The 21,063-nt window shown below is 51.4% G+C and overlaps 1 protein-coding gene across 1 annotated transcript; it reads left to right on the top strand.

The window, feature by feature from the left end:
* Positions 1–81: 81 nt before the first annotated feature.
* Positions 82–20,663, top strand: TOM1 (target of myb1 membrane trafficking protein). The gene is made up of 15 exons (XM_086753704.1): positions 82–377; positions 7,185–7,269; positions 8,963–9,041; positions 9,185–9,334; positions 9,446–9,580; positions 9,837–9,983; positions 11,026–11,142; positions 11,571–11,704; positions 12,346–12,379; positions 12,960–13,065; positions 13,882–14,002; positions 16,438–16,513; positions 18,699–18,758; positions 19,106–19,142; positions 19,247–20,663. Exons 1-15 carry the CDS (start codon positions 326–328, stop codon positions 19,393–19,395), a joined length of 1,482 nt encoding a protein of 493 aa, XP_086609830.1. The 5' UTR covers positions 82–325; the 3' UTR covers positions 19,396–20,663.
* Positions 20,664–21,063: the final 400 nt, after the last annotated feature.

The following is a 21,063-nucleotide window of genomic DNA, read 5'->3' as shown; positions in this document are numbered from 1 at the left end:
AAAACGGAAACCCCCCCCCCTCGACACAGCCTCCCTGTATTCGGGCACGCGTGGTTTTTCTGCCACTCGGTGGCGGGAGCCTCTCGGTGCCTGCCCCGGGCCGGCAGGAGCCGGGTTCCGCCGGCAGCAACCAAGCGGCGGTGCGGGGTCGGCCGGTCCCCGCCTCGCTCCCCTGCCTCAGCCCCACGGCGGGGCCGGGCGGTCCCGGGCGGCGGCCGCTGGCGTCACAGCGTTGGCCCGGACGGGGGCCCGCCCCGGCCCGGCGCGCGGCGTCACGTGAGCCGGCGGCGGCGGCGCGGCGTCAGCTGATCGCGGCGCGGCGGCGATGGACTTTCTGCTGGGGAACCCCTTCAGCTCCCCCGTGGGACAGCGCATCGGTGAGCCCCCCGGCCGCGCACCCCCGCGCCCTTCCCCACTCGCCTGCTCGTTCGCTCGCTCGGCCCCGTACCCCCGGGAGCACTCGCCTGCTCGCCCGCCGGACCCCTTCCCCTCTGGGAAGCGGTGGCCTCCGCCTCCGCGGCGGGACAGAGAGGGCGTTGACCAATGAGAGGAGAGCTCCGCTCTAACTGACGGGCGTTCGCGACCAATAGCGGCCGCGCAGCCCGAGGCGGCTCCGCTGGCGGCCACGCTAGCCAATCTGGGCGCGAGGGGGTCTTGAGGTGGTGAGAAGTTTCCTCGCTTAAAGGGGCAGCAGACCGGTGGTCCAAGCCACGCCCCCCCGTGGAGCCGAGGCCCGTGATTGGCTCGGGGCCATTCCCGCCCGCACCTCTGTGGGGGCTTCGCGGGAGGGGCGGGGTCCTACCTGGGTGGGCACAGCGGGGGTGGCTGATTGGCTGGGCTCCAGCCGCAGCGGCCTATCACGTTCTGGGCGGGAAAGGGGCCGCGCTCTCCCTGAGGTGACAGGGCGGCCGCGGGCGGCCATCACCGAGCTGGAGGCTGCCAGGGGCGCAGTGGCTTCGGGCTGGCCCGGCCCGGCCCTGGGGCGTCCCTGCTCATGGAGTCTGGGTCACAGCTCCCCACCTGAAAGATGAGCATCCTGGGCACGCCGGGGGTGGCTGCTTGCCCCCAAATTCCCAGCAGAGATCTGGGACAAGCAGGGCCCCTGCAGGGCCATGCCCTGGCCCTGTGGAGGACACTCCCCTGCCCCACGGGCCTTCTCACAGGGCCAAGTATGAGCTCCGGCAAGGAAATCCATGGCAGGAGCAGAGCATCCACTCTGTGACTTTGCAGGCCCGCCGACACGCAGTCTCTCAGTCCCTGTGCTCAGATGAACACCGGAGAAGGATGTAGTCAGAGGAAGTGGAGCAAAGAGTTAGAGGCTGCCCAAAGCAGTGTCCTAATTATGTGGGTCAGGGGCACTGCAATGCGCTGCTCTAGTGTTGGGCGAGATAGGTGAGATGCACTACAGCAAGGTGGGGGAAGGATGACCAAGTAAGGTTTTCTGTAACAAAAACCTCCAGATGATCTTTGATGTCCCCCCAGATGAATGTCACATGTTTCACCACACTTATTAGGAGAAGATGTTTCCTGCCCTTTCCAGAAGGAATGCTCTTTGATTCCCTCACTGAGTGCATCAGATAGGGTTCTGTGTTTGGGCAGAGGCACTCTGAAGTTCTCTTTAGATATCAGAGATCACTTCTTGCCCTCTGGGTCTTCTAATCAGTATAGCAGCCAGATTGTAAGTGGCTTCCCTCTGGGCTTTGCTTCAATTAAAGAACGGATTTTCAAGCACAAACCAACAGCAAAGAAGAGGGAAAAAAAATATTTCAAGAGTGTTGTCAAACAGGAGTTTAGAGACCTTAATACCAGAGGTGTAACAGTAGAGAGATCTTAATGACTTGGGTTGACTGGGGTTATGGAAGTCCAAAGGGGTGGAGGAATTGCAGTGCATGAGAAAGGAACTCAGTGTGGAGGACTTGAAAGGGCTGGTGGCTGAAAATATGAGTGTTTTCTCCTTTTGAATATTGCATATCAACATCCTGGGGACATGGATAAATGCTCTATTCCCTGTTTAATTTGAGACGCGAACATGGCTTACCCAGACTTGTTCGGTAGGTCCGTGGCAGCTGCATGTTGAACCCATGAGCCTGATCACCAAACCTGCCTAGCACTGCTGCTTTGGGCTGTCTGCAGAAAGCTAATACTTTGTCCTTGTAAATTACTTGGGCAAAGTCATGTATGCTTGAAACAGCTAAAGTCTAAAATAGCTTTAGATGAAAGCCACGGAAAAAAAAAAAGAATCCTCTGTGGCACACTGCAGCAACGTTCTCAAATTCCTTCATTAGTATTAATCTAGTAAGTCCCATTTATTTTGCTGACAAGGAAACTGCTGCTCAGATAATCTCAGTGATTTGTCACAGAATGAGTCAGTTGCAAAGGAGTAGGTTTTCTAACTTCTTACTCCTAGTCCAGAGATTTAGTCACAAAAGTTGCCTCTGTCCTGTTTTTGGACCGTGATGTCTCTTCCCAAGTAAGATGAATATAGACTTGTTTGTTTGGGGTTTTTTGGTATCTGTTTTTGTTGTGTGGTTTTTTTGTGGTTTTTTTTTTAAAAAAAAAAAAACACGGTACTTCTGACGGGTGGGTGGGAAAATTTTCAAAGAGTGCTGAAGCATTGTAGTTTGGATTGCCCCCTTAAAAGGGAAATCCACTGCACCTCCACCCCTCAGTGAGTTGGGACCTTGGGAGCAGTTACCAGCTATTATCAGTGACACTCTCGTCTCAGAGCCAGATGGGTTCGTGCAAGGTAGTGCTTCTCAAAAAGGCCTTGTCTTGTCTTACGTGCCCACTCTGTCTGGAGGAGAAGAGGCAAAGGCAGCAGTTGAAGAGTTGTTTGATCCCTAAGAGTTTGAGCTGATTCACAGGAAAGGAGCAGGAAGAGGAGTTCGGAGACCCAAAATACCCACAGTGCTATGTCAGTGGGAGTCTATGTCCACCACCATCCTTGAATTTGGTTTGGAGCCATATCTCCATTCTGTCTAGAAAGTGAGTTGTCCCCTCTGTCTTTGGAGGAGCAGCAATACAGCAAGATTGAACAATGGAATCTTGCCTGAGCTAGTGCTGAATTTTCCTTGCAGGAAGCAAAATCGTGAAGCTTATCAAGGAGACTTTGTACAGGATGCTGATTTGAGCCAGGGGGTTTATGAATTGAAAGGAGGTTGGGAGAAAGGACTATTGTGTTGCTTTCTGCTGAACCTACGCTGTCTCATGAAATGAAATGCTGGTGCCCTCAAAAGCCTGTTGAAATGAGTGAGAAGGTGCTTGATGCTTTGCTGAGGAATTTAAAACCAGCCAGACTGAGCGCTGTAGGGAATGCTGGTTAAGGGCCTGACTTGGAGGAGGGGCACACACAGTCTCTGACGAGCTATGGCAGAGCACGTCATGGGCGAAGGGTTTCTGGATGGCGCCTGGCTGGTTCTGGGTGCTTCAGATCCATGATGGGAAGCAAAGGGGACAGGAGCCTGCACATTATCTTCTGTCCCCAGCTCCTGTACTTCCCTGTGCTATTGACTGTACTGCTGGTGTGCTGCTGCTGGGATGGCTGGGTGGGATCGCCAGCCCCGCAATGGGATCTCCCTTGCCATGAGGGCAGAGACAATAAACTTCAACAGAAGCAAAGCTGTGAAATTTACTCATGGCACGAAGCAATGTACAGCTCTGTCGTGTCAGTTGTGCCAAGCTCAGAGTTGTTTCTTATCTGACGATTCCAGATAACTTTTATAACCTAGTTGCAGTTAGCAAGAGCATGTCAAATGCCAGGCAGGAAAAGAGTTGATGCTCCGGTTCAACCCATACCACAGTCCTCAGCGGTTCTGGGTCAATACGAGCAATTTCTGAGTCGGCAGACTGGAATCAGATAAACCCCAATGCTGTCACACCCGGGAAGCCGGACTGGCTGCCAAAACAATGTGGCTTTGAAGCAGCCCCATGAAGGGCCTCCTGTACGTTCAACGGCCACTTGGTTTTGAGCTTGGAGGGAGATGGCGTTCATATGCTTACAGATAACCTCCGCCAGGGAAAATTCTCCGTGACAGGTCAGGCTCAGTTCCTTAGCATGCAGACATAGACACTGCCTGATGAGTCCTGCCAGGCAGAGCGCTGGGCGGGCGGCCATGCCCTGCCTACTGTACTCGCTGTTTTTAGGGACTTGACACTACCCCCAGCCATCCTGGGCTCGGATTTCGTGAGGGGCAGACAGCTCATGTGCTAATTACGGCTCGTGAAACGGGGCCAGCCACCCTGATCCTTCATGTGACTAATGAATAGACTTTGTTTCCTTCCCTTCTGAAGGCTTTACTAAAAGGGTAACATTCAGGATTTCAGGGAAAACTCCAACATGTCTTACTAGGCTTGGATAGTCCCTTAGGGCTTGGAAGCAAGCAAGGAGGATTACAAGGGCATTAGCTCCAGCTCTCCCAAGGCCAGCTAGGCCAGGCTGTAATCTGTACTGGGTAAATTCAAGCGCTTTGTCCTTGGAAATGCCTTATGGTCACGTTCCTGTCTTCTATGCCTTAATACTGCTCTTCCAGCTTTGTATTTTTTGAGCCTATGTTGCATTTGTGGCAGGTTTGCTGCTTTCCTGCAGCTCTTTGTTGACCAGCGTGTGAACGGGTGTGATGCTAGCAGGACGACCACAGCGTTGCAGGGTGGTACGTGTCACTTCTGAGGAAGCCCCATTTGTTCATAAGCGGCCAGCCAAGTCAAGGAGGCATGCAGATTGTTTGCATTCCTGTCTGAATAGCAAACCTGCTGCCTGACCTTGGCAAGACCGGTGTGTTTGGAGGAAAAGCGGTGGTGGTGGGGAGCAGGTTACAGAGTGCCACCAAGCATAGGGAAGTGAGGGAAGGGTGTTTTCAGACTCAGTTCATGTTTGTGTGCAGTGAAAATGAGGATGAGGAGGGCTGGGGAGACTTGAACAGCAAGGACTTGATGGTTAAAGGCAGTTTTTGTTTCATCCTTGGTTTTGTCTGTAGCTCAGAGCTTCCCAACAGGCGCCCTGTTCCCGAGTTGTGTTTTTTTTCCTTCCATGTGCAGTGTTTTCTTCAGGCGTGAGAAGAGTGAATGTGGACTTCCCTTCAGTAGACCAACCCCTGTGTGACTGATTTGTGTGTTTCACTGCCAGAGGCAGCAAACAGTACAGAGAAACTTCTGGCTAGGCTGGGTGTGTGTGTCATGAGCAGGCGTTGCTGGAGGAGAGCACAAGTGAGGGGTGGCTTTGTGACCATGCGTGATAAATCCATCAGACTGACCTGAGCTGCAATCTGCCTGCCAGCAAGGCTGGCTGTGTGGTGTTCCAGAGCAGGAGGGAACCTGGAGCTCCGCTACTGTACCAAGTCCTGATCCCTATCGGAAATCATTTTCCCCCATGTACTACCACAGCTTCACCCATTCATTGCCAAATGCCCTGGTGCACCAGATATGCTCCCTTGTAGCCCACTGCCCTGGATATATTCACCACATCACCCAATGTGATGCTACCTCCCATGGCTCACTGAGAGGGCTTGGATCTGCAAGAGACTAGGATTTCTGTATAAAATTAATACTCCAAGTGACAGAAGTTCACCTGACTCAAGGGGCCTTCAGGATATTACAGTAGTAGACAGACCTTCTGAAAGGTGGAAGAGCATCGAGAGCGTTCTGCCACTCTCCTTCCCCCGTTTGCCCTTTTCCAACTGGCTGTGGCCACAATGTAATCAGCGTAATCACAGTGTAGTCAATGCTTTCTGCAGTCAACAGAAAAGGTGGTGGCTGGATTGCCATAAGATGTGGATAGCTTCACGCTGTGGTGTGTAACCTGTGGGAGGGACACGTGTGTAAGAGGCTGCATTGCACAGCGCTGTGAATAGCTCTCTGCCTGACCCTTAAAGAGGGGACAGGCAAAACATGATGGGTGTGCTTACTCAGGCAGGAGTTTAAAAAAAATCTTATTTTTCCTGTGTTATGGCCTTATCCCATTACTGCATGGATGGGCATTTCATTTCATTCCCGCAGAGGGATCATTAGCTGCTGGGCCAAAAGCAGCAAAAGGGCATCTCTGCGGAGGAAGGGCCTCTCCAAAGGGGTAGAAGACCCACAGCAGCAAGGCCCAGCTCCAGATTTTGCAGGGACAGCATTTTTGAAAATGCAGGCACTTCTCTAAGTTGGGTCTGAGCTCTCCCAAAGAGCACCTGGTGGGTGCTAAACCAGTCTGGCTAGTTTTCTTTTGCCCTAGTGCTACATCAGGCATTCTGTAGGATGGGAGAGCTGGGAAGGATGGTTCTTGTCCTCTACTTGCCATCTGCTGCATCTCAGTGTTCCTTTGTGGTCTGGAGAGTGCCTGGGTCCTGCCTGCCCAGCTGGCGATTCTCTTCCCCCCAGCCACTGGTGGTGTCCCTCTGAAGGCATCTGTCAAGTCAGCAGGGCTAGGACCAAGACATGGCTGATTATAGGGTGGAGACACTGGTGCTCTCAGTAATAGCTGCTCATTTCCCAAATCTCTGCCTTGAATAACATTCAGGCTGACTGAGGAATTCCTAATTAAAGGGGACACGCTCAAAGCTGAAACAATATTGCTTCAACTTCAGCCTGCAGTCCACTTCTGTCCGTACTCGCCAGAGGCCAGAAGTTCAGGGGAGAGATGTAAATGTTAAACAAGAGAGAGCCCTGCTTTGGCAGTTTATGTTTGCTTGTTTGTTTTTGTAGGGCCTATGTAAAACAAAGGAGGTCGATTCTTTTGTCTCCTTAATCTTGTGCAAACCAAGAGCGGTGCCATTGACATTAGGTCCGCTTCAGTGTGAGCAGACCAAACTCACGGTTTCTGGCCCTGCAGCCAGGAGGCAAATAAGCCCCCTTTTCTCCAGCTGTGGAGCTGAAGTCATGCTGAGCTCCCTCCCATCGTGTGCAGGACACCAGAGATCACGCTGTATGTGTTTGCAAAGTATGTCTGGGCAAAACGCGGTATGTGTGGGCGAACTTGAGCAACCACCTGTCCCAGCGCGAGCCAGCCATGTGCTTTGCCATGGTGACATCTAGTGGAGAGCACTCCATCACCTGGACCTTGCAGCCAGATTCGCCTCCTTGAATGTTGTGGTGGAAGCCAGAGACAAGGTGGCTGGGCTCTTGAGGTGTCCTGACAGCTGAACAGCAGCTCACGAGAGTGCCAGGGCCACTCTTAGCCTTGCCGTGTCTTGGTTTCTGTTTTCCAGAGAGAGCTACTGATGGGTCCCTGCGGAGTGAGAACTGGGCTCTCAACATGGAGATCTGCGACATCATTAACGAGACGGAAGAAGGGTAAGGGAGCTGGCAAGAGTACGCATCCAGGTCCCAGCACACCCTGTAACAGTACATCCCTAGGCTGCAGTGGTAGCGTGCACTGGTGGAGGTAATAAGCTAGGCTTCCCAGCAGTCCCTTAGACAAGACTCCGCTAGGAGACCTAGAGACACAGCAAAGCTGTCGGAGCACCTGTTAGATGCCTCCCCGTAATCTTTGTGAGCACTGGGAGCCATTCAAGCAGGCCTCCAGGGTCCCCAGGGAAACCTCGATTCAAGCCAGGCTGCCTCCCATCTCCCAGAGGCATATTTGCAATTCTTCCACTTTTTGTTTGGTTTTTACCTCTTTCATACCCCTCTCTTTCTCTCCTCTGGGAATGTAAAAATCTGCAGGCTGGTGACTGAGGAGAGAGGAAAATCTCAGGATGCTATTCAGTCCTCTGACTGTGCAAGTCCTGCTGGGCTTCACTTCTCAGGTATTTTCATGTACGGTCACTCAGACATGCGCAAAGTGCACGGGGAAGCCCTTGTCTCCCTGTCCCTGTGGGGACATGTTCAGAAATCTGCCAGACTTGTTAACTCTGGACCTGGAGATTTGCCAGTGAATTCAAGGGGGACTGCTCCTTCTCACCGTGGAGATGTCAAGAGCAGCGTGTAAAAAAGAAGGTGCTACATGGAATAAAAAAATGTAGGTTTCACTCCTGCTGTTCTGCCCCACAGTGATGCTGACAGAAGATTAGCAAGCCCGGTTTTCGGCTTCACAGTTGTATAAATCAAAGTCAAACATCTCTGCTCACAGATCTGTCTCCGCTTCTTTTCCATGCTATCCCCATAGTGCAAATACACCTGTCTTTGCCCACAGTTCTCAGTCTTGAGCTGTGGCCACTTGGTGTTTCATTTCTGGGCACCTGATAACACAGCTGTACCCCCCTGGCATGGCAAGCTTTCCCATTGCCCTCCTAATGCCCATCCATTGCAACAATGCTGCCCCATGGTCCAGTACACTCCCGCCCTCCTCATTGCCTCAGTGTCTCCACCCCACTCTTCTCCTCCAGCACTGCCCAGCCTCTCCTCCTGTGCTCTGCCAGAGCATCTTGGTTCATTTGTGCCCTCTCATAAGACCACAGTGCACTGAGACCGCACTGCTTCTCCACTCTGAGAATGGTTAAGGATACCCTGCTATGCTACTGCTGTCTTGCCCATCTCCAGTATAGGCAAGATTTTGCCACTGCCTCTCCCCTGCTGCTTTTTAGCCTCCTTTCCTCCAGGGAAAGGTTGTTAAACAGTTTCTCTCTGAGCAACACAGGGATTGCTGCAGCTCACTCTCTGCTTTCTGTTTCTAACCCATGACAAGCTTTTTTTTGTGATCTCCTGCTCTTCAGTCTCTCTGCTACAGGATTTTGCCCTACTCCCAAGTAGTGCATTTCTAGCATTGCTTTTACTCTGCTCTCTGTTGTGTCCTGTACACTGAGAATTGTTGCAGACATCAGCACAGAGGCCTCCAATTTCAGTAACAGTGCTCATTAGCAGGACCCCACTCCTCTTTTGGAACCACAGCCAGAAGCTGCTTTACCAGTCATTGCTTCAAGCCACCCTGAAAACATGGTGGAGAACGTCACCTGCTGAGTGTGAGGCATCCAGAGCCAGTGATTGTTTTGCTTTGCCTCTGTACGTGGGTCTCTGGTGATTTTTCTTGATTTGACTTCTCCTGCAGGCCCAAAGATGCCTTCCGAGCCATTAAGAAGAGAATTGTAGGGAATAAGAACTTCCATGAAGTTATGCTGGCTTTGACGGTGAGTGGTCATGGCTCTCTCAGCACTGTGATATCCTGCTGTAAAGCTGAGTTCCTGGCTGAAAAGACACAGGTGCTTAAAGCCAACAAGGCGAACACACTTAGGCAAAGAAGGCTATAGCTAACGCTTCATTGCCTTTGCAGGTCCTGGAGACATGCGTCAAAAACTGCGGCCATCGCTTCCATGTCCTTGTGTCCAGCCAGGACTTTGTAGAAGGTGTCCTGGTGAGAACAATCCTGCCAAAGAACAATCCACCTGCCATAGTGCATGACAAGGTGCTGACCCTCATCCAGGTGAGCCAAGAAGCACGAGCATTTGCACCAGATCAGAGAGTGCTGGTCTTTACGTGTTTGTACAGAAGACTACTGTAAATGATGATGGCTGTACTGTCTACTTCTCCCCAGTCCTGGGCAGATGCCTTCCGCAGCTCACCGGACTTGACTGGTGTTGTCGCTGTCTATGAAGACCTGAGACGGAAAGGCCTGGAGTTCCCCATGACTGATCTGGACATGCTGTCACCCATCCACACACCACAGAGGGTATGGGAGCATTGCTGAAGAGAAGGGCGTTGGGCAGCTGCCATTATGAAGCTATGAAGGGACTTCAGGAACTCTAGCTTGCATTTAGGGGGCTTTTGGGGACTGAGAAGCTCCAGGACAGTCTCTTTGCTGGAAGAGCTATTGAAAGCAGATAAGGAGTTGCCATCAACATTTCTCTCCTCATTGCACTGCCCTGCCAGCTGTGAGTGTCTTAACATCTCCTTTTCTCTGTTACTTGTCCCACCTCTGTCTGTAGTCTGTGTATAGTTCTGACTCCCAATCTGGACAGAACTCACCTGCGGTCGACTCCACTCAGCAGATAGAGTCCATCCTCCAGCTTGCCACCCAGCCCACTGGGAGAGGCACATCCAGCGACGCACCCATCACACCCACACCGGAGCAGGTGAGTTGGACACGAGCCCCGTGGTGCTGCTGTCTCTCCCTGCATTTGGGGGCTGTTTCACAAGCAGTTCTGAGACTGCTGTCCCGGTCCTTCCCCAGCCTCTGTCCTCAAGGAGCCATTCCTATAAAGCATAGTCCCTCAAAAGTTCCCCAGAGCTCCATTGTGGCCACAGTGATGAGCTGGGATACCACAAACACAGAGTAGTTATGTTTGCCTAAGACAGGGCTGCTTGCAGGTAGAGAGAAGATCTCCTGGCTATAGGCGAGTGGGGAACTGAGACCCAGAGGTTTTAAGTGAGGTCTTTGTAGTGCAGTACAGCAAAAGCTTGCTTAGTAGATGCCTGCTTATCATTTTGGTTTATCTTTCCTCACTGCTGACTTTATATGAATCAACCCTGTCTGGCTATGTGGTTTCCAAAGGCCAGGGCTGTCTCACTTGTTTCCCCATCCTCTTTTCTCTTTCCTCACCCTGACTTCATATGACACCATGTTCAGCAGCAAACCTCCAGCTGTCGGTAGGCTGCATCCCCTTGCAGAACAGAGGGTAGAAACTGTTCTCTAGAGGCTCTTTAGCAGCTTGTGAAACCAGAGGGAAACAGCTTCAACTGCACACTTAGCCAAGGCTTGCCTTTAGAATGGGAATCCTTTTTTTTCCCCCTCTTAACACCACTTTGGAAATGAAATTACTTGAGTGGCTGCCACACAGGAGCTGTTAGCTAGGTAGAGATATGAATCATAACAGTAGCCTGTGGTGGCTATTAAAAATCAAGGCTCAGCTAGTGGCCAAATATCCCAGGTGAGGGCCTGGCATCTGTTAGCAGCAAATGAAGCTGATGGTAAGTAATGGAGCTTCCTTCTGCCAGGAGCTCCTGAGAGTTAAACTGAGTGGTGACAAACAAGTGGCAGTTCCCTTTGGCTCTGTGAACGTGCACACACATGCCATTCAGAGCTACCCCACGTGCACACACTGCCATTCAGAGCTACCCCAGCTATCTCCACAGTCTCTTCCCAGGCAGAGCTGTCACTTCCCCTCCCTTTTGCAGATCGGGAAGCTGCGCAGTGAACTGGAAGTGGTGAATGGGAACATGAAGGTCATGTCGGAGATGCTGACGGAGCTGGTGCCGTCCCAGGCCGAGCCTTCTGACCTGGAGCTGCTGCAAGTAAGGAACACTGGCCGGGCGAAGGGCTGGCACACGCAGCTCAATTTAGCGATGATTTGATGGACTGGGGCATGACACATGGGAGGCATGGGGAACAACTGGACAGTTTAGTGTGGGGCTTATCAGGGAGTGATGGGATAAGGGAGACACAGGCAAGGCAGAGTTTCAATAGCCAAGGGAAGTTGCACTATGAGGTTGGAATAATCTCACATAATCTCCGAGGGCTGCCCTTTCTGGGTGATGTGTTACACAAGAAGCATACAATTATTGTCTGTAAAGCTCAGATTCAGTTTGCCTCTTACACCAATATCTGTTGCCCATCAACCCTTGCTGATAGACCCCAGCAGCCTGTTCCAGACAGACTTCCAAATCTGTGAGTGCTCAGCCTTAGCCTGACCTTTGTGATAACTTCCCCTTGCTGTGAGCAGGAGCTGAATTGCACATGCAGAGCCATGCAGCAGCGTGTGCTGGAGCTGATTCCCCGTGTCCTCCATGAGCAACTCACCGAGGAGCTGCTCCTTATCAATGACAACCTCAACAACGTGTTTCTGCGCTATGAAAGGTACCTTTTTCCTCCCCTCTCTGCCCTGCTTTTCCACAAGAGTTTACTGCCCCTTGAAGGCCTTGCATCCCACCCTGCCTATGAGTGCTCAAGATGCGTCAGCCTGTTCTCAAAGCCAGTTCTCAGTTTTTCCTGATTTATTCCAATCCCTTCAAAACTCTGTGTAAGTTACTGATGGAATATAAAGATGTCCCTGTGGCATAACCCAGAAGAAGAAGGAGGGAACTGCATGGAAAGAGCTGGTTTTCTAGCTCTGAGGCAGACAGGGACAGAAAGGATTTACCCAGGTGGGATCAGCACCTTTCTTTTTTCTTCCATTTCATCAAACCCATCTCTTAAGCTAGGATGAAGTCTGGAGAATTTAGTCCCTGTGTCTGTATGGAGAGCTGGGTTTGAACCACTTCAGTTAGAAGTAGCTCTGGAGGACCACAGGAAGCTTCCTCACACCACCTCTCGGGAGATATCAACTCTGTGGGCCTTGTGGTGTCTTCGGTCTGGAGGGGGAATTGGGCCCTGAGCTATGGTCCCCCTTTCCTAGTATGTAGGAAAGGGCAGACTGTGCCAAGCCATGTCAAAAATCTCTTGGGCTGTGGGTGAATAAGAACACGCTACCAAAATGCATCCTGTCATCTTTCTTGCAGGTTTGAGCGTCTTCGGACAGGACAGCCTGTTAAGGTAACTCAGAGCAACTGCCCCTCTGTGCAGCTCGGTTTGCATCTGCAGGTCTGGCAATGTCCCTGCTGAACTGGGGAGAGGTTCAGTCTGCCCGACTTAGAAGCTGTAGGCTTTGGTCTCTCAGCCCAGCTGCACCAGGCCATGCCGGTGTGCAGGACACTCCAGTTCCCACTGCTAACCTCTTCCTCCCTGCCAGTGGGAGCCTTCCTCTCACCCGAAGAGCAAGAGCAGACCAGCAACAGTTACGGTTTTCTGGTATTAAACATTGAGAGGACCAGTTCCAGTATGAGCTTCGTGTTGCCCTCTGAGCACTGCCCTGTCCTCTGAACCAGCACCTACCCTACTTACTGACATCCAGCAGAGCTGGGAAGCTGGCTACCAAGGCATATTCTGCCCTGGGACACTATTCCCAGCCAGTTGTCTCATCACCGTCCCCCTTCTCACAAAGAGAGGCTTCACAACTGATATCTTCCGATGGGTACAAAAGAGCTTCCCTCTCCAGTGTTCATGAGCTAGGATTGCTGTGTCAGGGCGTCTGAGCTTCAGAAACTCTCCATCTTCCTTTTTTTTTTCTCCAAAGGCACCAAATGAGGCAGAGAACAGCTTGATTGACCTGGGACCCAGTACTCCTGCAGTGAGACAGCCTGAAATCACCAACAACCTTTCCTCTCAGCTGGCTGGAATTAGTATGTTGCCGTGCAGTTTTCCCCTCAGTCCTTCTCCTGTGCTGCTCTGAGAATCCTTTCATACCTTTGAATCAACTCCAAAAATTATTTAGTCATATGCGTAAAGTAACCTAGAGAAATAGGGTGTATTGTCAACTAATAAACTTATGAAGAAACTTTTACATGCCCCAAGGCAGACAAGCACATATGTCTCAGCATCTACACCTCACGTTATGCAGGAGGTGGACGTGACTTAAGAAGGAGCTCAGCATTAGGCTGTGGCTAAGGACTGGGCCTCCCAGCAGGATAAGGAAGAATACAACCAACAGCTTATGAAGCACTGCCTGAAGATCTCACTAGCTGTAAGCATCTTCAGTACAGCTATAGAAAATTGGCAAGACTTTCTGCAGACAAGCCAGCTGAGATATTTTTCAAGTCAGGGCTTTTCAGATGATGCCCAGGTCATGAAAATCCACTCATCTGTCTCAGAGGTACTCGCCCAGAAGGTGATCCTCTTCCACAGGTTATGGAGCAATTCCGCTTGAGTTGTCTTAAATGGTCAGGAACTTCTAGCCTTCAGCATCAGTGCAGTAAATTGATGCTGCTGCCTGAGGCTGAGCTAAAAATATCTGCTGAGGAGGCGAAGAAACTGCTTCTGTTACCTCACCCACAACACTGCAGACACGCATAGACTGTGCCGCAGCTGAGGGGCAGGATACAGGCGTGGGCTTAGAGCAGTTTAGTTCTGATGCTAGCTCTCCACCTAGCACCCTCCAAGCCCCCAGCCCTCCGTTTACTGCTCTGTGCCACCTGCTCACCCTGCTCTCTCTCCCACAGACCTGGGTTCGAGCAGCGTAAGCGCGGGGCTGCACTCCCTCGATACCTCTGGCAAGCTGGAAGAAGAGTTTGACATGTTTGCCCTGACCCGTGGCAGCTCGCTGGCTGAGCAGCGTAGAGAGTGAGTGTGGCAACCCACTCTATCCTGTCCTACCTTCTTGCAAAGGGGGAGGGCTCAGGGCAACTGGGGCTGTGACCCCAACCAGCAGCAGTTCCTGGAAGACAGTAGGATGCACTCTTCTGACACAGTGTTTGTAGGATGACTTCTGTGTTCCCAGTTATTTCTTCCTGCTGCCGTCACCTCCTCTTCGCTGTGTCCTCCTGGGAATGGGAAGAAGGAAGCAGCCTCTATATGCGCATGTCCCTCACTGCTGTGTCAGTGGACTGTGGTGTTACATGTGCTAGGGAGGCTTAGCATCTGGAGATGAAGGTGTGGAGTAGAACTGGCTGAGTTTTCTTGTCTGTCTGTGAACTCATGTGACCTGACACTGGGGTGATGTTGAATTTGGGAATCGCCGAATATCAATGCAGCCTAATAGCAGAGTATTGAACTGGAGTGCAGGAAGAATGCAGTCAATTGTGGTTTGCAAGGCAGGGTACTGCTCGGTGCCTCAGCTTCCCTGTCGGTAAGTGTGACTGATTTCTTCCTCTATAGAGTGTTTGAGACTTCCTGGCGTAAAGGAGTAAGAGTTGGGTCTCCGTAGTACTGTCTGAACTGAAGAGGTCCATTCTCTCCTGAATCCTTGTTCTGTGAGGAGCCGACAAGGGCTGATCTCTTTGGCTTGAGAGACTGCAGGTGATCTCTGTTTTGCCTGTCAGAGTCACCCATTGCTCTTCATCAGTTACCAAGCAGTAGAGCCCACAGGCACATGGCTGCCTCCAGCCCTCAAAGATCTGTGCTCCTGATCTCCATCCACTGGAGTGCCTTGTTCTGCAGCTAGGCAGTAGCAAGTTAAGATCTTTTAAGGATGTCTCCTTCTATTCCTCTGCCTCACACTGCTTCTGGTGAAAGTGGTGGGGAAATCTTTGGCCTACACACAATTTCATGTGTTTTGCCCTTGCGTTTCCCCACCACTTTTACTGTGGGGTGTGCTGCCTGAGTACACAGGCAGTTCAGGACAAAAACAGTGGTGCCAACAGCACCCAGTCTGAGGCTGAAATCGGAGCCACTGGTATGTGCTCAGTGCTGAAGGTTGAGAGAGGTCTGGGCAGGGGTGGAATCGTATCCTTTCTGCTGTGGCGCAATCCTTAACAGACTGAGGCTTGTGATCTCTGCACAAGTAACGAGACATCTTCTATTTATTCCTCACTCTCTCCATCTGCCTGCACTTGCACTCCTGCCAGGTAGCCTCTACTCTCACTGGCTCAGGCTTCCCATGTCACTCACCAGCCTCTGCTCTCAGTGCCTCCCTCCGCTGAACAGACCCATTTCCCTGCTGCTCCTGGACAGGACGTGCTGGCAGCAGACTCAGGCAAGGCCACTGGAGTTTGTTCCTGACCCCTCCATGCTTCATGAGTGTCTCGGCGAAGCAGTGCTTGAAACACCTCAAGCCTTTCCTGCCGTTCTTCCTCATCAGTAGCATGATAGCAGCGTTGTACTTCATCCTTGATGCCATTGTCCACAGCGGCCCCTTCACTGATGAGCATTTCTTCGAGAAGTTTGAGCGCCGGTGGCCCAAGCCTCTGGCCCCCAACAAAAATAGCTCCACTTGATGGTCTGCTGGATCTGCGAAAAGGGGCCCAGGAGCAGCTGGAGAGGAGACTTACGGAGAGTTTCTGGGAGAGGCTTCATTCTCCCAGCATGGAAGAACTGTTTTCCTCACTCTGCATGGATGAAATGGTGACGTGTGACATTAACATGTGTGGTAGCGGCCTAGAGGGGACACAGAAATGGGATGAGGGAGATTATGGGCAAGACATGTCTGTGTGTGGGAAGAGATTGTGTGTGGGAAGAGATCACTGTAGAGGTGCATTTGGAGATCTTGAAGCTCTTCTTCTTGAGGCTTTTCTGATAATCTGGTCTCACCTCCTCTGTAGCATAGACCAGCGAGTCTCTGCCACCATCAGTTTTTGAGTGGTATCGGTTAAAGAGATGTTTTTGAGCTGTGTTTGTGTTTGTGAAGGTAGGTGTGTGTGTAGGGGCTTGTTGCTTGAATCCTTTCAAGCTACAAGTAGCTGTAATCTTCTGGTGGGTCTGTGTTAGGTATCTCTCTTCTAGAGTCAACCCCAGAGCAGATGAGTGTCATATTTGATGCACCTAGCTCTGTAAGTGTGTTTTAGTCTATTGGATGGTTGTTTTCATATGATGCCTTGTCCTTCTCCTGCCATGTGCCAGGGCTGTCCTGTGGTATCCCACAGTGATGTTGCAGTGAGTGGATTAGTCTATTTTGTGGTGGGCTACATCTTTAGTAGGGTTTTTCTAGAAACTCTTGGGAGCAGAATAACCAGAGGTGAAAAGCTGTGCAGTCAGAAGCCCTGAATATATGTTTAGGAGTTCCTGCTCTTCACTTTTCAGCATCTCACCAGCCTGTGTGTTGTCTAACTTCATGCTTTCAGGGTAAAGTACGAAGATCCCCAAGCCTCCAAAGGACTCGCTGGTGCCCTGGATGCCCGACAGCAGAACACAGGAATGGTAAGTGGCCACAGAGCTTTTAGTGCGTCACCAGGAATGACAGTATCCTCCTTGCTGACCAATGTAATAAATGTGCTATCTGTTTGGAAGAAATCAAGTGTTTAACATGACTGATGCTAACTCCCAGTCTCCACCAACTCACATTTCCTATCTGGGCTCTATACCTCATTCTTTAAACTCCAGAGGTGGGGAACTATGGAAAGTCTAGGGTTGACTCAGTCAGTAACAGGATGGCCTCCTTCTATCTGCAGGGAAATTTCCACCTGGAAATGCATGTTTTATTCCTCTTCAGCAGGTTTCCAAGTCCAATTGTCTTCTTTCTGCAACCAAAGAAGTAGGCTACCAGTACTAGTGTGTTCTTTCCCCCACTCTAAACCCACTGCCTCCCCTCTACCTCACCCTCTGTGATAGGAGCTTTCAGTGCAGACTCTCTCTCGACCAGGGGGAGTCTGGTGCTTCTAGTGATGGAGCCCAGCTGACTAAGTGGATGATGCGGCAAGGAATGGTGAGATCATGGAGCTCCAGCAGGAAGGAAGGAGGCTGGGGCTGCTGAACTAGGAGTGGCACTGACACAGCATGTGAGGATGCACAGCAGACATCAGCAGAGACTGCAAACTGAAATGGAGCAACCCTGATCTGGGCCAGTAGTGGAGAACAGGGTTGGGAAGGAAGCAGGCAGAGTGTCAGTCCTTCCTCGAGTATCTGTAGGAAAAAAATCCTAGGAGCTCTGAGGGCAAGACAGCGTGTGCCGCTCTGAGCTAGAGGATGGCCTGTTTTGGGGTGGGTGTCTGGAGCAGAGGCACTAGCTGGTGGCATCATGAGGAAGGCTGCTGCCATTTATTCCCCCTGCAACCTCTCCTGCTCAGCATGAGTTGTCCCATTTACAGGAAGACACATTCTGGCTTTTACCCTGTTCTGGGCCTTCTCCTCTAACTAAAGTGTTTGAGCCTTCAAGCTGTTGAATTTGGTCTTTTGGCAGCAGGAATTCCTGCAGTTACATCCCTGAGGCACACTAAGGCTTCAACACACGGCCAGGTCTGAAGCTTCTTAGCCTGTGTTCCTGAAATGGGCACTGTCCAGACTGATGTCTGCTCTAGGAAGTTTCCCCACATGCTTTCCAGTTGGCTTGAATGCATTTCTACCTGAGAGAGTTCCTCTCTGGGTAGACAAAGGCAGTTCACTTTGAAACTTCCCTAATCTCACACATCCTCTTCCATCCCCATTCATCCATCTGCCAGCTGTGGTAACTATCTGCACTTGCTCCTTGGTTTGGGGAAATCTGTCTGTCCTTGGTAAGAAGGCGTTGCTCTTTCTCTTGGTCTTGCTGTTTTCCTGAGAGCAAGTGAGCTATACATATTAGGAGACCAATAAATAAGTTCCCACAAATGCTCTCTCGCGCTTCTGCTTGTGGAGCCTTTAGCAAGGCGGGCTCCTTGCTCAGCTTTGCTCAGGAGCTCATGTCTGGAGAAAAGGATCTGGGGTTTTTAATCAGACTTGATTTCCTTCAAGGTTATCTCTCTTCACTAGGAAGATGTCTCTTTGCTGCTTAAACTGGCTAGGGACATGAAGTCTTCTGAGCTAGCCTCCTCCCCACTGGAAGTAAAATTTACTTCAATTGTAAAGGGCTTTCTCTTTGATGGATCTGTTTCTGTAGTTTGGTGTGATGTCAAATTCTGCTGTGCTCCCCTACCAGAGAATCACTTCTTGGCAGGTGTCTTTCCCCCTTAATGTGATGCCAAACCTGGCACGTCCAATATTTTCAGCACCGCAGACTTTGACATCATTCTGTCACTGGCTTGTAGAAGGGAGGAGATGTGGAGAAAAACACATCTTGTTCTCTGGCTGCCTAACACAAGCAGCCAACTTCTACCTACTGAGTCCTCACCAAAATGGAAAGCCTGGTCCGGTCCTAATACCCCAAAGCCAACCACCAAACCCCAGGTGCTTTTAATGGCATGTATCCTGGAAACTCTACATGTCTGGGTGTGGATGGGGCAGAGGAAGCAGGAGAGCGGTGGCATTGGTAGCTGGGAGAGCTTTGCAGTGGCATTGGCTGGATTTGGAAGCTGACTGAATGGTGGAGCGAGGGGGTTAGCTTTTGGGTTGGGCTTTCTTTTTGCAGAGTGGGTTTCCTGGAACATCCTGTCTTTTCTTGGCCTCATCGCTCTTTTTCCTTCTGTTCTAGGTGCCCGTTCCCCAAGCCAATTTCATGGAAGACATAGAAAAGTGGCTCTCCACTGATGTGGTAAGTGAGGGCTGCTTACCTGGAGCCACCAATCCTGCCAGAGTTGTCTGCAGGGCTGGATTTTAGGCAGTGTACAACAGCGCTGGCACTGCTGAATGTGTGGCACAGGCTGCTCAGAGGGAGCAGGGGAGGAAAAGCCAAAGACACAGAGTCTGGGACACCACATCAGTAGAATTTGCCTTGCGGGAGGCACAGCTAAGGAACTGAGGCTCAGGGCCACTCTGACACTTCTGTACTGCGGAAGTGGGGGGAGCGCTATCCTGTCTCTCTCCATGCAGACAAAGAATGACATCTGTGGAGATGCCTTTGTCTACCTTGCTTCTAACCGTGCCCTTCTCCTTCCCTAGGGGGAGTCAGAGGATGCAAAAGGTGTCACCAGTGAAGGTAAGACTTGCCAGCCAACCCCTTTCTCCAGCTGTTCCTGGCAGCACCTTGGCTCTTCCACAAACCACCCTCCTTGCTAATGCTCTGCTCTCCTCTTGCCCCAGAGTTTGACAAGTTTCTGGAAGAGCGAGCAAAAGTTGCAGACCGGCTACCCACTTTGTCCAGTTCCTCAGCAGGGACGTCCGTCTCCCCTCCTGCTGCCAGCCATCATCGGAAGCAAGCAAAGGAAGATGATGCTATGTTTGCCTTGTGAATGCTACGGACTGGTGTGCTGTGGAGCAAGAGGCTGTGTGTGCTGTTTCGCTTGCCTCCAGCCAGGGGCCAGCGGGGGAAGGACTCTGTCCCCTTCCTCCACTCTTCCTGTTTTCCTTTTGAGTTGTTTTTATTTTTAAGCTGCTTTCAGATATCAGATAATCTTTGTTGTGTTTAGGGATGTCACACAATAGACTTGTGAAGGGGGTTTTCAAAGCTGCTAGAGAATGTGGGAGTTCAGTGGGCTTTTTTTCTTTTTTTTGGTACAGCGTGGGCAAAGCGGAAGAAGCTCCCCATCCTCCTCTCCAGTGTGGTAGTTAAGAGATCTTGTCCAAGAAACAGGAGAGGCTGCAGTTCGCTGCTGAAATCATTCCTGCCTGCCTCTTTCCTTGCCCCATCCCCAGAATGGATCTCCAGCCCTCTGCCTGTCAGTGTTAGATTGGAAAGTACGGGGATGTGAAGCATTGCAGGTGGCAGAGGAGGAACACTAATGGTAGAGGGGCCTTGTTGCTCTAGTTTCTCTTGCACAAGTGCTTGTGGTATGCAACACCTTCCCACTCACAACCCCTTCTCTTTCTTTCCTCTCCCTCCCCACCATTTTATCCAGAATTCTACCCACAGCCCGAATGTTTCCGTTGCGTGACAGCCTGTTACCAAAGCCCTTGGCTGCACACAGGGCTTAGGCTGTGAGTGGTACCCCAGGCTGAAGGGGCTCTCTGCTATGGGCTAGGATGTGCCTTCAGCAAACTCCTTGCAGTTAATTTAATTCTCCCATTATTATATTTTATTTCCTTCTTTCCTGGATGCGATCCCACCTCCCTCTCTCACTTCCACTGATGCCTTCCACCACATCGTGCCGCAGTGTGGGGAGTCTCTCTCAGCCTCTGAGCAGGCCAACGCTATAGACTCCCTCAGGGTAGCTGTGTATGCTGGGGCCGAAGAGCTGTTTTCCCTAAAGCAGGAGCCCCTTCCATTGACTCTGTCGTACCAGCAAGAACATGCTGTTGCTGGAGTAGTTTGCTCAGCTGATTGAAGCGAGACCTCAGTCATCTCATGCCAGCAAGGCAGCCCTGCAGCAGCCAGGAGCTCCTTTGCACACGGGGAGAAAAACCCTTCCGAGCAAACCGCGTACACTGCCCAATTGTAAAAGGCAGCCAGGGAGGAGGGTGCCAAGCCCACGGTTCCTGCTGGTGGGATTTCTTGTTGAGCGTGGGAGAGTTGCCTTTTTTATTGCACATTAAAGGAGCAAAGTCTTGAGCCTCCCTTGAAGCTATGTGTGCGCTGTCAGTGCTGGTATGGGGAGGCGAAGACCCTGTGGGGGAGAAGAGGGGTGCAACCGTGCGGCAATATTTGCTTTCCACGAAAAGAGAAGGGCACTGTGCTGCTGAGATGGGTGCCCAGCATGAGGGCTGAAGGTGCTGCAAGCCAAGGCAGGTGCTCACTGCTTTTTAGCACAGTCTCCCAGGGAGGTGACTACAGCCCATCTCAAAATAGCAAAAGGGCGAGCTACCTCCTCTCCTTTCCCTCTCTGCCTTGTGACCAGATACAGATATGTGCCTTGCAGCCCGTAAATCACTTAAAGACATGCAAGAAACACAGTTGCCACGAAAGGGCTCTCTGGTGTCCTCAGTTGTCACCATGCCATCTCCTGGTGTCCAGCTGGGTGGGA

The sequence above is a fragment of the Chlamydotis macqueenii genome, chromosome 1 (genome assembly GCF_036417535.1).
Source record: "Chlamydotis macqueenii isolate bChlMac1 chromosome 1, bChlMac1.mat, whole genome shotgun sequence".
Classification (NCBI taxonomy): Eukaryota; Metazoa; Chordata; class Aves; order Otidiformes; family Otididae; genus Chlamydotis; species Chlamydotis macqueenii.
Note: the sequence above shows the minus strand (reverse complement) of the source record. Positions and strands in the feature narration are given on the sequence as shown.

Coding starts and splice junctions, on each gene's coding strand:
- TOM1 (XM_086753704.1), top strand. CDS start 326: ATGGACTTTCTGCTGGGGAACCCCTTCAGCTCCCCCGTGGGACAGCGC. Junction 378..7,184: donor CCCCGTGGGACAGCGCATCG/GTGAGCCCCCCG, acceptor TCTGTTTTCCAG/AGAGAGCTACTGATGGGTCC. Junction 9,984..11,025: donor TCACACCCACACCGGAGCAG/GTGAGTTGGACA, acceptor TCCCTTTTGCAG/ATCGGGAAGCTGCGCAGTGA.